The 13,757-nt window shown below is 44.5% G+C and overlaps 1 protein-coding gene across 1 annotated transcript in view; it reads right to left on the bottom strand.

Moving 5' to 3' along the window:
- Positions 1-13,010, bottom strand: part of znf704 (zinc finger protein 704) — a 37,255-nt gene extending 24,245 nt beyond the window's left edge. Inside the window, exons 1-2 of the mRNA XM_067256392.1 lie at positions 12,436-13,010; positions 8,704-8,924 (exon numbers count right to left, since the gene is read on the bottom strand). Of these exons, the coding sequence (XP_067112493.1) occupies positions 8,704-8,924; positions 12,436-12,693 (479 nt within the window). The 5' untranslated portion in view covers positions 12,694-13,010. The remainder of the gene's footprint in view (positions 1-8,703; positions 8,925-12,435) is intronic.
- Between the last annotated feature and the right edge of the window lie 747 nt (positions 13,011-13,757).

Here is a 13,757-nt window from a genome sequence, read left to right as displayed (position 1 = left end):
TTATGGAGGATTTTCTGCCTCCTGAGGGTAGAATAACTTAATAGTAGTGGCTTGACACTTGAATAAGTTGCCTTTATATCTACATCGGTTTTGCACTCATTGTATGAAATGTCATATCTGACCATTGTATCCCACAAATAGGGAGTCAGATGGCTTAGCGGTTAGGGAATTGGGCTATTCATCAGAAGGTTGCTAGTTTGATTCTGACCGTGCCAAATTTACATTTACATTACATTTAGTCATTTAGCAGACGCTCTTATCCAGAGCGACTTACGGTAAGTACAGGGACATTCCCCCGAGGCAAGTAGGGTGAAGTGCCTTGCCCAAGGACACAACATCATTTGGCACAGCCGGAATTGAACTGGCAACCTTCTGATTACTAGCCCGATTCCCTAACCGCTCAGCCAAATGATGTTGTGTCCTTGGGCAAGGCACTTCACCCTACTTGCCTCGGGGGAATGTCCCTGTACTTACTGTAAGTCGCTCTGGATAATGCTAAATGACTAAATGTAAATGTAAATACTGTATACACATCCTGTTCCCCTGACAGGTAGTCCTTAAGCTTTATGTTCCATATTTAATTGTATGGCATACATATCTAGGTGTTCCTTTTCTCAAGGGAAGGGTATAAACAGGAAGGTATAAATCCTTCTTTTCATTTGAAAGGATGAAGGATGGTAGGAGCTATTCCAGAAAGACACTGTCATCTTGAATCTATCCATTTGTTCTCCTCTTATGAACAGTGAATGACAGGAAGCCAGAAGAGGAATGCCGTCCGGACAGCAAGCCTTGAAACCTGGCGTTTGTCGTGGTCCAATTCTTAAATGAGAACACCTCAATATTGATGTCTGGGAAGAGTCATTTTAGATCAAATATATTGGAATCACTTTGCATTACCGGGCAAAGAGATTAATGCCGTAATGAAAACGGGCCCAGGGAAACAAGTCCCAGTGTGGTCATGTGGGGTTCGGAGGAACTCTCAGTGTGACATATTCTGACGGCAGCAACTGGAAAGCACCGCACTTAAAAAGACTTCCCCTATTCTCTCCTCCTCCTCCTCCTCCCACCCCTTCAGACAATCTCTCCCTCTCTCCTCCTCCAAATGAGCCCATCTCTGTTTTAATTCATAAAGGCGGTCAGATGATCTGACGGGGATCAATAAGTCAAAATGGATGGGTTTACTGCAATTAGACATTACAAAAACCTTCTGTGTGGGGGTTGATCTTTCTTTTTTTTATGGGACACACTCAGGCGGGTTGATGGATCGTGTGTCTGGATGTCTTTGCCCCTACCAGAACATGAAGAGCCCTACACACAGCCCAAGGAGGAGGTGGAGGGGAAGTAGGAATCCAAACACCTTTTGTTGATCCAAAACGCAGCCTCCTGTGAGACCTCTGTTCTCTTGTTTTCTGCAAAGTGGAGTCCTACTAAGAGGACCATTTAAGTCTACTCATTTCTACTCATTAGTGAGCTCATTGTGTTGGCAGTGTGACACACACATACATACACGCCCAGATTGCTTCATCTGCAGGCGAACACAATGCACGTTCGTCAATAAAATCAATCAAAGATTTCACAGTTGCAGCCTTACTTATCGGTTAATTAGTCCCACAAATACATGTGTACATGTGTTTGTGTGTCTGTGTGTGTTTCTGAAAGTCTGAGTGCATGTGCCCGTGCAAGATAGTGGGTTATGGATTTGGGAGATTTGCCCTCAGGCACCACAAAGCGTAAACACTGACTCCTGGAGAGGGAGACTTTGAGGCCAGCTCCGATAAAATCAGGTGGGGGACGTGGACATAATGAACCATGACAGAATCCCATAGGAGAGCAAAGATCTTCACGTCCATTCCAGGAAGGACGTTGAGGCATATGATTGATTCATTTATGGATTAACGTCTTTGTCACTGCCAAACCTGGCTTTGCCTACGAGTCTGCTGCTACTCCCCTGACAGTCATAAAAACACAAATGCTGGAAATGCAACAGTCTAGTGTTATTTATTCGATCAATAAATGTAAATCGATTTTTTGCTGATGGCTTCAAAATGAATGTCTAGTGCAGTAAGTCAATTTTCAATGTGTTCACCGCCTTGGTAATTGCCATGAGAATTTCCCAAGGTATTCATATGGTTATAGATATCCTATCAATTGAACATACACAAAAATGTTTGATGAACAGATTACTTTCTTTTTTCACAACTTAGGTGGGAGAACAAATCAGTGGTTGAGCCAGGAAGGCGTGTCTAAACGGTACACAAACATAACAGTTCGTGGCTCGGCAACAGGCAATGGGTTCATGGTGGATCAAAGATGATTGTCTGAGCCCTGACTGCTATAATCCAGAGTTGAAAAGCTCTCTCTCTCGTGCTCGCTCGCAAACATTCAACACACTTTAATGAAATTGGCAATTTTCATGTAAATTCCGAGACGTGGGGTCGGCCCTGCAGCCGTCCCAGGTGGTCTTGCTCTCGGCTGGCTGGACGTGCGAGGTTGGAAGGTTCTGGAATCCCTTGTGGAAATGCGACCATTGTTGTGGGATGAAAGAGATTGGAGTCTTTGGCAGGCTGCCGCTGGTCCTACTCTTCAGTAAATCAGACACTGTCAGAACTCCCAGATTAAGGTCCTAATCCTCATTTTCAACAGGCTGCTTGCACAGAGTTGCGATCAAGTTGAGGTATTCTGATCCATGGTTACAGATACTGTATGGATGCCATGTTCACATTAAGACTCCAATCGACCAAATTCTCAAACAAAAGCTGGTCTGTCTTTCAAAGTTGTCTTGCCATAGGGTACATCACCACAGGGTCCAACAGAGATCAGAGTACAAAACAGTTGGTGTATAAAAATATTAAATGTGGACTACATTTACATTGTGACTTAAAATCATAGAGTCTCTCCCTGACTGAAGATCTCCCGTCCTTTATGCTGCTGGTGTTAATTTTGTAATGTATGTAGTTCCATCATTTCTCTACATGCGGAGAAAGACATAAAAACATGCGGGCTTGCATACTGCAAAATGCGACCATGCAGCAGGACATCCTGGTATCTTTGGCATACGGCATTTGACATACTACGTAGTGGGACATACTCAATCTTTTCATGGCAATACTATATAGTATGGTAGTATGGGTGTTGGGACGCACCCTGTGTATGTTGTCTAAGAGAGATACATGTCTATATTTGTTCTTCATTAGCACCTTAGGTGGAATGAAAAAAATTGAAAAGCCGAGGAGTCAGGTGGCTGAGCGGTTAGGGAAGCGGGCTAGTGATCAGAAGGTTGCCAGTTTGATTCCCGGCTGTGCCAAATGACGTTGTGTCCTTGGGCAAGGCACTTCACCCTACTTGTCTCGGGGAGAATGTCCCTGTACTTACTGTAAGTCGCTCTGGATAAGAGCGTCCGCTAAATGACTAAATGTAAATGTACCCATTTGACAGCTGCCTTAGACAAGAGCAACATTATTCAACACTATTTAAGACAACCGCTATTCTATTTCCTCCGTATATTTTTAGCAATCCCTGCACAAGCAATCTGATCCAGTCTTCCAGAAAATGTTACTCTTTGCTCTGTTGGAGCAAATCTTACTTGAAAATAGGAAAACATTGACTGTGTAAACCACCCGTGTCCAATCAGATAAGAACACTGTGATTTGGAGAGAAAGAGAAAGAGGGAGAGAGAGAGAGAAAGAGGGACAGAGAGAGAGAGAGGGACATAGAGAAAGAGAGAGAGAGACGGAGAGAGAGCTAGCGAAAGCTGCGGCCTGGCTGGTGGGCCTCTAGACCTTGAAGCTATACAGAGAAAAGAAAGAAAGAGAAAGTGAGAGAGAGAAAGGAGCGGTGGGAAGCTTCCAGGTGGTAATCATATTCTTTCTAAACTTGCCATCTCCAACCGCCATCATATTCCCAGGAGCACTGCTTTCCCCCCTCTTTCTCTAGCAAGTGCTAAACTGCTTCACTCCTCTCTCTGCTGAGCAAGCTTTTTGTTCCGATGCCACATTCAAGTCGCGGTCGCTTGTGACCCCCCTCTCCCCTTTGCTCCTGTTTTGAAATCCGTCCGTCCCCGTCGGCACGGCCTGTGGCATGGGTGCAGACGCCCCGGCGTGCAGGAAGGAGAGGGGACTTCAAGTGTTCATTGAAAATGCAACTTGATCGAGAAAATGATACAGCCACGAGGAACCGAAAGGATCGTGGCTTTGTTCCGTTTCTGCCGGTTGGCCACGTCTCTGAGCTGGATCGTACGACACGTCACTCAGCACTGAGATCACTTGCCACCTCACACGAGCTGCAAAAACAGAAACCCAGACAAATAAGCAAGTCTGAGGTATGGATGCAATCGATGGAGCGCTTTCCTTTTTCAGTTGAAGCGTTAATCGCCTACTTGCAGTTCCCAGAAATCAACATTTTCCTTATTTAAGTCTGGGCACTTTTTACAAGGCGAGACTGAAGACCAAAGGCATCGGCTTCATTTAACCCTTGTGCTGCCTTCGGGTCACATGACCTAAAGGTTCATAACGAACCATCGTTGTGCTTACCCAATTTTACCCAATACAAAAACAAATAAAAATTATTTTATTTTAACCTTCGCAATGTGGGGGGTCTGAGACAGCCCAACGGTTAAAAGAAAATGCTTCACTTTGTTTTTGTATGCGTTAAATTTGTCACAATACGACGTTGGGTCACAATGACTGATGGATCAGAATGACCCGAAGATAACACAAGGGTTAAAAAGTGCATCTTGAGGAATTCCACACTCTAAACCTTGAGCATGAACATCAGTTGTGGTTGTTGTGCTTAAAATAAAGAAAAGTGTTTTCTTTATTTCCCCTTCAACTATACTTCCCATCCTCTGCTTGCAATTACTTTCTAAAAAGCCATTTATCAAATTCAGAGCCCTTCATTTCCACCAGAGGACTTGCCAGCTCTTGTTACAATTGGCAGTTTCCTGCTATGGGAATAAACAGTAGAACCTTAGCCGGTTCAAACTATGGAGGAAAAACTGGACATCCATCAGCCACACTGGAGAGCGACTGAGCAAGCTATAAGTAAGTAAGTAAGTAAGACTTTATTTATATAGCAGTTTTCATACAAGAATTGCAGCTCAAAGTGCTATAAGTGGTTGTGAAATAAACAAATTGTAGCTTAAATCCTCCTTCGCGAGCAGTCCCATATGCTGACAGAGTAGGCCCACTAATATATCTACGTATATATTTCAGCATCTGTTTTCTCATGGAATTTCCCTTAATGTCGGGGGGAAAAATAGGTCAATCATCATATAATGTAGTGTGTATTGATTTTGGAGCGAGATTCAACAGCATGCTCTTGTGCTGGTGCTGTAAACAGATAGTGCTATTTGATATAATAATGAGCTACAGAATAGCTGACGAGAGGCTGAAATGCCATCTACACGCTCCCATTGAGGTCTGGACAATACGTGTGTTTTTCTTGATTTTGTCCCCTAATTGAAAGGAGTCTGTGGAACAAGTTCCTGCTGAGGTGGAAATCCCCATCGTGTCTGGATTACTGCGGGCCTCTGAAACGACCCAGGGCTTTCTGCTAAATCACAGGAGCAACAGGGAACTTTGAAGGCGCAAATAGGAACCTCAAGGTCATAGACCTCTAGGGAGCTGATTCCTAAATCCTCCAACACTTTTTACTCCTTCCGTTTTCCTTTTCCCCCTTTCTCCTTCTTCACTTGTGTTCGGTCTCTTTCTGGTCTCTCGTACGCCACCCTCCCTCCCGTTATCCATTCTTTATCATTTGTTTCTTTCACCCTCTCTTTCACTCCAATGTCCATTACAAATAAACTTTACTCTGTAGTTGGTACCCCCCCCCCCCCCCCCCCGCCCCAAGCAACAGCACTGAAATTGGTCACAGGTGTGTGACAGGATGGAGTAATGGATCTTAATCTCAAGGCAATACCGGCCTAGATACAGAGGTCACCACTGAGGCTATACCAGAACACCAGTACGGGAACGTGAACCATTTTTTGGCAGTTGTATTGTAAGAATGACCCTAGTTCCTTTATCAGCCTGGATGTGAGGCAAATGTAAAAAAAACAAAAAGTATTTTTACAACAAGGTGTTCTGGATTATGCTTGTCAGACATGATGGAACAACCCAACCAGTTAGAATGACAAATGAAAAACGCTTGTCAAGATATGCAGAGAACATCTCCCACTGATAGCTGTGCTGTTATGCTCATCATCATTGCAGTAAGAGGATGGACAACTCCAACCATTGGAGAATGTTCACTGAAAACAAACCAGAAGAAAAGAAAATGAAGTGAACTGAGATTAGGTCTAAACATGTCCAACAAAAACACAATATTTGCGTGGGTAGTAATGACAACGTATTTCTTTTTTTAACTTCAGAGGAGAAAACCCATTCACATCTAACTTCTCTATCTTTGACATTGTGTCCACTCCACACACAAAAGGTGAATTTAGCAGGCACCGGTTGCCTGTTGAAGCAGGCTGATGTTTCATGGGGTGAAAACTAAATCAACCAGATTTAGTTCAGTCTTGAAGGCAAGATCGGTATGCTATTCAAAACTAGCAATTTTGGCTTGAGTTTGAATGAATTCAAACCAAAATATCCCACACCCTCCCTTCAAAGCCATTACCCCAAAACACATGAACTCGCTGCCTGACTACTGCCGGGAGGTAGGTAGACAAACAAGTGGCCCATTGCATTCGATCCTGATGCCATCCAATTATTAAGTCCGGTCCAAACGAAATGATTAATGATTGGTTGTATTTATTACAGTCCTGCGACGCCCGTAGATATTGGATTGATTTAATTTTACTGTCAAACCTTTAGATTTATTTGTTGCTATCAGGATGTGAATTTATTTACAAAATTATGTCAAAAAGTGCATCTCAACAACATTACTGACCCTGCCTTTAAAAGTTGTGTACAATTAAATCTGGAACGACAATGGAAGAACCACAACCAGCGCTTTCTCCCTTTTCAGGACGTTCTTTGAATGTTCAAGGACATCCTCACAGTACAAAAACATGTTCCAGGCTCTCTCTCCCTTCATATGCAGTCAGTTTAATCTTGATACTTGTCAAAATCTAAGTACACTGCTTAGGAAAAGGGAGAAAAATATAACAGGAATGAACATGTTAGAAGGGCACAGAAACTCGTAGAATACTATACTCCACATGATAATACAACCTTTTTGAGCCAACATGCTACAGCAGTTCTGAAAGCCTTTGTATTAGTGACTAGATTCAACCCTGAGTGGAGGGTAACACCATTATCTCACACAAGTCTGTTTAAGGACCTTCAGAAGGTTCTGAAATGATGGTGCCTTGGGTCAGTCTCAACCTAAAGCTATACAGCAGTGTCCACTCACTATTTGGAGAAGATAATATAATGCTGAACAAATTATATCATCGAAGGGATATGCAGGATTTGGAGGATTAATAGCAAGTCATCCTTGAGTGGAAAGTAACAAGCTTAACTTATGCACAGCTGTTCAGATAGTCGATAGACCATTCCGGAATCATTATTAAATGTAAATTATATCCGCAGTGAAATGCAAGGGGCTTATTACTAAATGAAACATCTTTCTTGGCTATGCAATAAATTCATTCTCATGAGAGATGTGAGAGATGAGACATGGGAAATGAAGTCGAATCAATAATGAATCAACATAGAAATATCAAATCTAAACTATCGTAAAATATTGTGATCAAGTTGGTATTATCCGATCTAGTTCCCATCCCAGCTATAGAAGAATTTATGTACAGTGTGGCTCGATAACTGAAGACACTTCACAATGGATTAGTGTTTTCCCATTTAATGGTGAAAGTGTGTCCTTCCTTTATTAGATAGCACTTTGCTGCCATGTATTCACATTTAATTACTGTCGAGCTGGGGCCTCAGAGAGCCATTTGTGCTGACCTAAGACAGACAACCATAGTGGCGTGAGTTTTTGGATGCACCTGAGAGAGAACATCATGCTAGACGGGTGTGCATGTATACCACACCGCAGTAAAATTTTATGTGTTTACTTGGCGACTGTGGCTATAATGCTTGATACCATCAAGATAGTGAGTTAACCTCGGGCATATGTCAATAAAATATGCATGTAAATGTCATGTTTTGCAGCACACATACTACTCACCTCAGAGGGCTGGATGTCATCCTATCGAAAAGGTTGGGCAGGCGATTAAAAAAAGACGTTAGCTAGCTGACGAAGCTTATGTTCCATCTTTAGGGATTGGCGTTTCGTGTATTGGAACGCACTTTGATCTTACGACCCAGGCGGAGATCGGTGCCAGGTTAGCAGTTTTTAAATTGGTGCACCACTCCGAGGCAATATAAATGTGATGAAGATAAATCGCTAGACTTAATGTGGGTCAATGCGTTTGATCATCTCTACGGTTTGCGATCAGATGCAACTCGGATATAGGAATGCAGCCATATATTGAATTTAGCGCGGTATTACACTGACACAGTCACTGAATCGACGTGTTACGTGCAATTGTATACTTTAAGCCACGTGCGATATTCGACGGCCTATAGATGGTAATATCAGATCAAGCAAAAAGATTGGATCCTAACATTATAGAAAATACCCATATGTTGACCCAGTTTCGCAAAGTTGCATCCCGTGTGACCTCATTAAAAATCCGAGCCAGGATCCCTTGAGCACATCCTGTGACGGCTGGAAGCCCTGTTGCCACGCTCGTCTTACCTGGCATGGGGCACGTCGATGCTGCAGGACACCACTTTGCGCTTCTGCTCCAGCAGGGACACGGAGCGAGGATGCTCCCTGTCCGGAGGCTCCATGGGGCGGCCCGGGCGCCTGCCGTTCTCGACCCGCAGCTCCTCCGCCGCCTCGGGGCTCAGGGAGCACACGTCTGCCCTCTGGACGTCCGGGGCCTGGGTCTGTGGAGCCCCGTTACTGGAGGTGTGCTGTGGGTGGAGGAGGGGGCGAAGCAGAAAAAGGGTTTGCGTCGGTTAGTGGCATACAGTCTATGTACGCACGCACACACACACACACTCCTGTGACATCCTGAACACCCAGACAAGGAGGCCTGAAAATACCTAAGTCCCTCAGTCCCTCAGTCTCATGTCTCATGACTGCCGCAGCAGAAAGGCCAGCGCCATGCCAGGCTGACCCACTGGAGGGCCAGCTCCGACAGAGCGACAGAGAACAAAGCGAGCGGCGTCGTTTGTGATCTAGATCATTATCTCAGAGAGCTGGAACATGATTAGTTCTGCTTGAGACAGAAAAAATGCAACACCCCGTCAATAAAGCACACACACACACACAACGCAAGTACAGACTCCAATTTTCTCATCAGGTTTACGACATGACGGAACATCATCTATAAAACCAGGTTAAAACAGCAGGTTAAACATCTCAGGGGGTTAAGAAGAAAGAAAAGACTGAGAAAACCGACTCCAGTCAAAGAAAACAAGATGAATATCTGACCAAAGGAAGACGGACTTCTATGTGACCAGTTATTTGACCAAAACCAATCTCTGTTTACTCTTCCCACAACGGCACGAATGTTGTTTTTTTACATCGCCAGGAAATTGAAAATTGTGACAAATTGGTCGTGAAATGTACGTTCTGTCTGTCATAGCAATAACAATATCCCACTCAACAACTGGACTGGAACAAGTCTTCCATGGAGACAATAACTTGTTTGAATTATTTTCTTGACTCTTCCACACACACACATCATGTATACACATGCATACACACTCTCCAGTGTCATAGGGATTTCAGTCTCCCACTGACCATACAACCATATCTGAATACAAATCCACAGGCAGATGAATCTCAGGCTGTTGATTCAAATGTCAAACCGTGCGTCGAGCAGAGAAGAACATCGATTCCTTCACTCATTTCTTCACCCGTGTCGTTTACAAACGGTTCAAGTTCCCTTTCATCTTGGTACAAGGATTTCTGTCTCATGATATTGTGAAGGTTACAGACACCCACCCACCCATTTCCAATTGAAAGCCTACAAGCTTATCACTACTGTAGATCTGACCATATTTAAATTGAGGGTGTGTCAACTCTATGTAGTCTAAAAATACATTTGTATAACAAGCATAACAAAATAAAAGTATCTAACCACGGCATGTCATGTTATCAGGATGCAATGGTTGGTATTGTGGTCTGTCCTCCAAACAGGCAGTGGTTGAAAGGTATGGGTGATTACACTTATTGTTGTGTGTTGTAAGAGACGTACATGTTAATTACTCCCTTCACATGACAACATCAGGCCAAATATTAGGATCCCAGGCTGTGACCAAAGGAATCCTTTACTTTGTAAATGTCCTAAGCCTCGACGATGCTGTTGAATGCATTTGGTGCGCGCACACACACGCACGCACACGCACACACGCACGCACACACACACACACACACGCACACACACACACGCACACACACGCACGCACACGCACACACAAAGCCAGACAGTCAACCCCACATGACCACTCCACCAACAAAGGGGCACAAATCTAATCTTGGCAGCACCCGCTATCAACAACATGCTAATATATTTGTTCGACCATCCGTTGTAGTCCTGCCAGTCCTGCTGCTGTAGGCCAAACCACTCACATCAACTCCCAACAGCCACGCTGCCTTGTTTTGTAGTCCGATGGCCGCCTCAACAAAAAACAATAACAACAACAGAGGTGGTATCATCGGCAGAGCCCCTCCCTACCGCCACCTCCTCCCTCTCTCACAACCACAAGTCAACAAGTGGCCCCACCCCACCCCACCCACTCATTTGGCATTCTGGGCAGGGTTCCAGGGTACCAGATTCTTAAAGCCTGCCCCGCTATCAAAGAGTTGCGCTTTGTTACGACGACTGCACGGCAGCTGGTGGCGTATCTGCTTCTCCCCTCTTTAAATTTCCCATCCTTGGCTCATACACACACACACACACACCAACGGACACACACACACCCAGATACGCAAGCAGGCACACACATAAGCGTGGACACACACACACACACACACTTCCTCACTCACTACATCTTGTCTTGTAACTTTCAAAAGGGAGTGAGCCAGACTAGCATCCAGCAGACTTGTCTTTCACACTGTCAGAGTGCATCTTTTGTATGAGCTAAGCTGCCGTTGTTGTGCCAATAAGAGCAATAAAGCTATTGAACAAGCTGGTCGTGCCTCGTTGCCTGGTAGACCCTGTTATGACATACAGCACTTGTGTATGACGTGCTTGCAACGCTCCTTAGAACTCCACTCCACCATTTCTCCTTTGTCTCCTCACTCGCCACTCTGCAGTTCACATCTACATCACAGTCTGATATTTTGCCTGCTAGATAATTCCCCTCTCATCCCTCGAGTATGTGTACCCCTGTTGCCGAAGCTGGGGATTTCAAAAAAGGCAGTTGAGGATTCTGTGACGTAACTCAAATCGCTCGGTGATCATGGGACAATGAAGATGTTTTGGAATCTCCCCGTGCCCATCAGCCCACGCATGAAACTATATCCATGTTGGCACAATAACACAGGCGATACGGTGACAGCTTTTATCTTTCGGAGATGACATGAAGGATTACTGTAGCAGCCCCCGACTATACTGTGGCACATCCGAAATAAGGCGGTGAGGACCACTGTTGTTCAACCAGTTGGTCACATGCACCCCCCCCCCCCCCCCCTCTATCCCCAGAGAGCTATGTTTTCATCAAGGCTGGACTGCTCTCTCGCTCTCTCTTTCTCTCTCTCTCTCTTTCTTTCTCTCTTCTTTTTCTGAAGCCATGTGACAAGCTGCAACTTTGAAATGGAGGCAATTAGGTCATTCATATTAGAATATGTCTGGGAACTAGGCATGAGTATCAACTAATATGCCATTATATCAGAATTTGTATACATTAAGGATGAAGGGGGGGATTAACGAGGGGCTGATCTATGCAAACAATGGTCTCATTATGAATATAGGTAAAGGTATCAGAAATATTTTTTACATTTTGGCTGATTACAGCATATTGCCGATAAGGTGGATATGGTTACAATCACTATCACATTCACAAACTCAAGCTGTGTAAAAATACTGGACCTGCTCATTACATCAACACACAGTCCAAAATGCTGCAGCGAGTGTTTGTTTGCATCGGCAACACACCCACTAGGTCAGATAAACATTGCGCAGGCCCGTATCAGGATGATTCAGACGCTATCCCTTTGTCCCATATGTATTGCAAAAACATCGTCAGTCCCATTTTTGACATTTGGCATGCAACCAAATCATCACTAGCTGCATCTTTCGTAATAACATTGTCTTTGTCACTGTCTAAACTGTCGAAAACCGTTTCATCAACAGCAGCGGCGCACAGTAACCAGCTCGATGGCTCTGTGCACGAAGAGGTTAAACGCTGCAAAACACCGCACAACAAAAACAGACCGCTCTTTCGCGCCGCTCACTCATCCACGCACACACACCTTTAAGCTAGACTTTAGGGGTCCTTTTGCAGTCGTTTGGTTGAACCCCACGGCAATCTCGTCCTCTGAAAATTCTTTCAGGCTTCCGTCTTGCAGAAGCACCGTGTAGACACTTCGCCGGGGTCCGGTCAAGACGTCTCTGTTTTCTTGCTTGACAGCCTGGACCACTCCTGTCAGCGGCGTCCCGTCATCCGTCGGACTCGGCGCATAAACGCGGCTTCCGAGGATAGAACGTTTCACCAAACGCCTAGTATGCATAGCGATAAACCGTTACACCGACTTTGAAGCGTCAACACGTCGATTTGTAACGATGCACGTCAAATTGGAATTGATAGCTAAATAAGGACGAGAAAAACACGAAACCGCAGAGGATAGACTATGCGCTCCAGCAGACCTTGCCAAATGTTAGAAAGCGACAACATATTCAGATAACGACACAACCAACAACACCTCGGTATAGCCTACACGGTATTCGAAAACAAAAATGTATGGAAATGCAACTAGCAAAGATACACTAGTAACGATTCATTTTTCGCTAAACAACCGCTTCATCCAACCGGCTACCGATCTTTCTTCCTTCGACCTGTTTGTTTTCCTCACTGTTCCCCGCGAGCTCGCGAAATGAAAGGAAACCACGGAGCGGCTTAAATTCTCGGACCGACAATGACATTTGTACACTATTCCTCAAAATAAGCAAACAACGGCCTAAAACTGTAATACTCCACACAAAACAAACAACACGGTTAATAGTCATTGATTGGGGAAAATACCCCACTAACATTGCGTATGAAACGACGACATTTACTGACACTGTCGAGTGTGGCGACTCCGAATCCATATACTTGGAAATCCAGTCCATATGCAGCTCCCATGAGCCAGTGCCTCTACCGGCGGAATGCTGCCTGTAAACATGTGCGGTCTAGCGGCCGACGCGAGCATCCCATTGGTCGACAGAGCACACGCCTCCACTAGCTTACGTTCTTTTTTTCTGTGTCAGTTTCCCTCCAACAGAAAAGTAACGCAGGCCGGGAAGGAACTCGATTCAAAACAATGACGCAAGGATAGAGAACAGGAACCAAGAGGGAGGGGTCTGAAAGAAAGAATGAAAAAGAATGAAATAATACAACCTGACCATGAGTTGTTGGGGGTCAGCAACAGGTCACTGTGTTTTTTGTTATTTACCTAAGTAGGAGAAGCCATGTTTGATTGGTCATCCTATTGTCCATCTTTTGTTCACCTATTTGGTTACATAATTATGTGTCATTATGTGACAGGGACATCACCACTTATTTGTATTTAACGGCTTTGCTAGGCTACTAGAG

This window comes from Osmerus mordax, chromosome 18, assembly GCF_038355195.1.
Source record: "Osmerus mordax isolate fOsmMor3 chromosome 18, fOsmMor3.pri, whole genome shotgun sequence".
Lineage (NCBI taxonomy): Eukaryota > Metazoa > Chordata > Actinopteri > Osmeriformes > Osmeridae > Osmerus > Osmerus mordax.
Note: the sequence above shows the minus strand (reverse complement) of the source record. Positions and strands in the feature narration are given on the sequence as shown.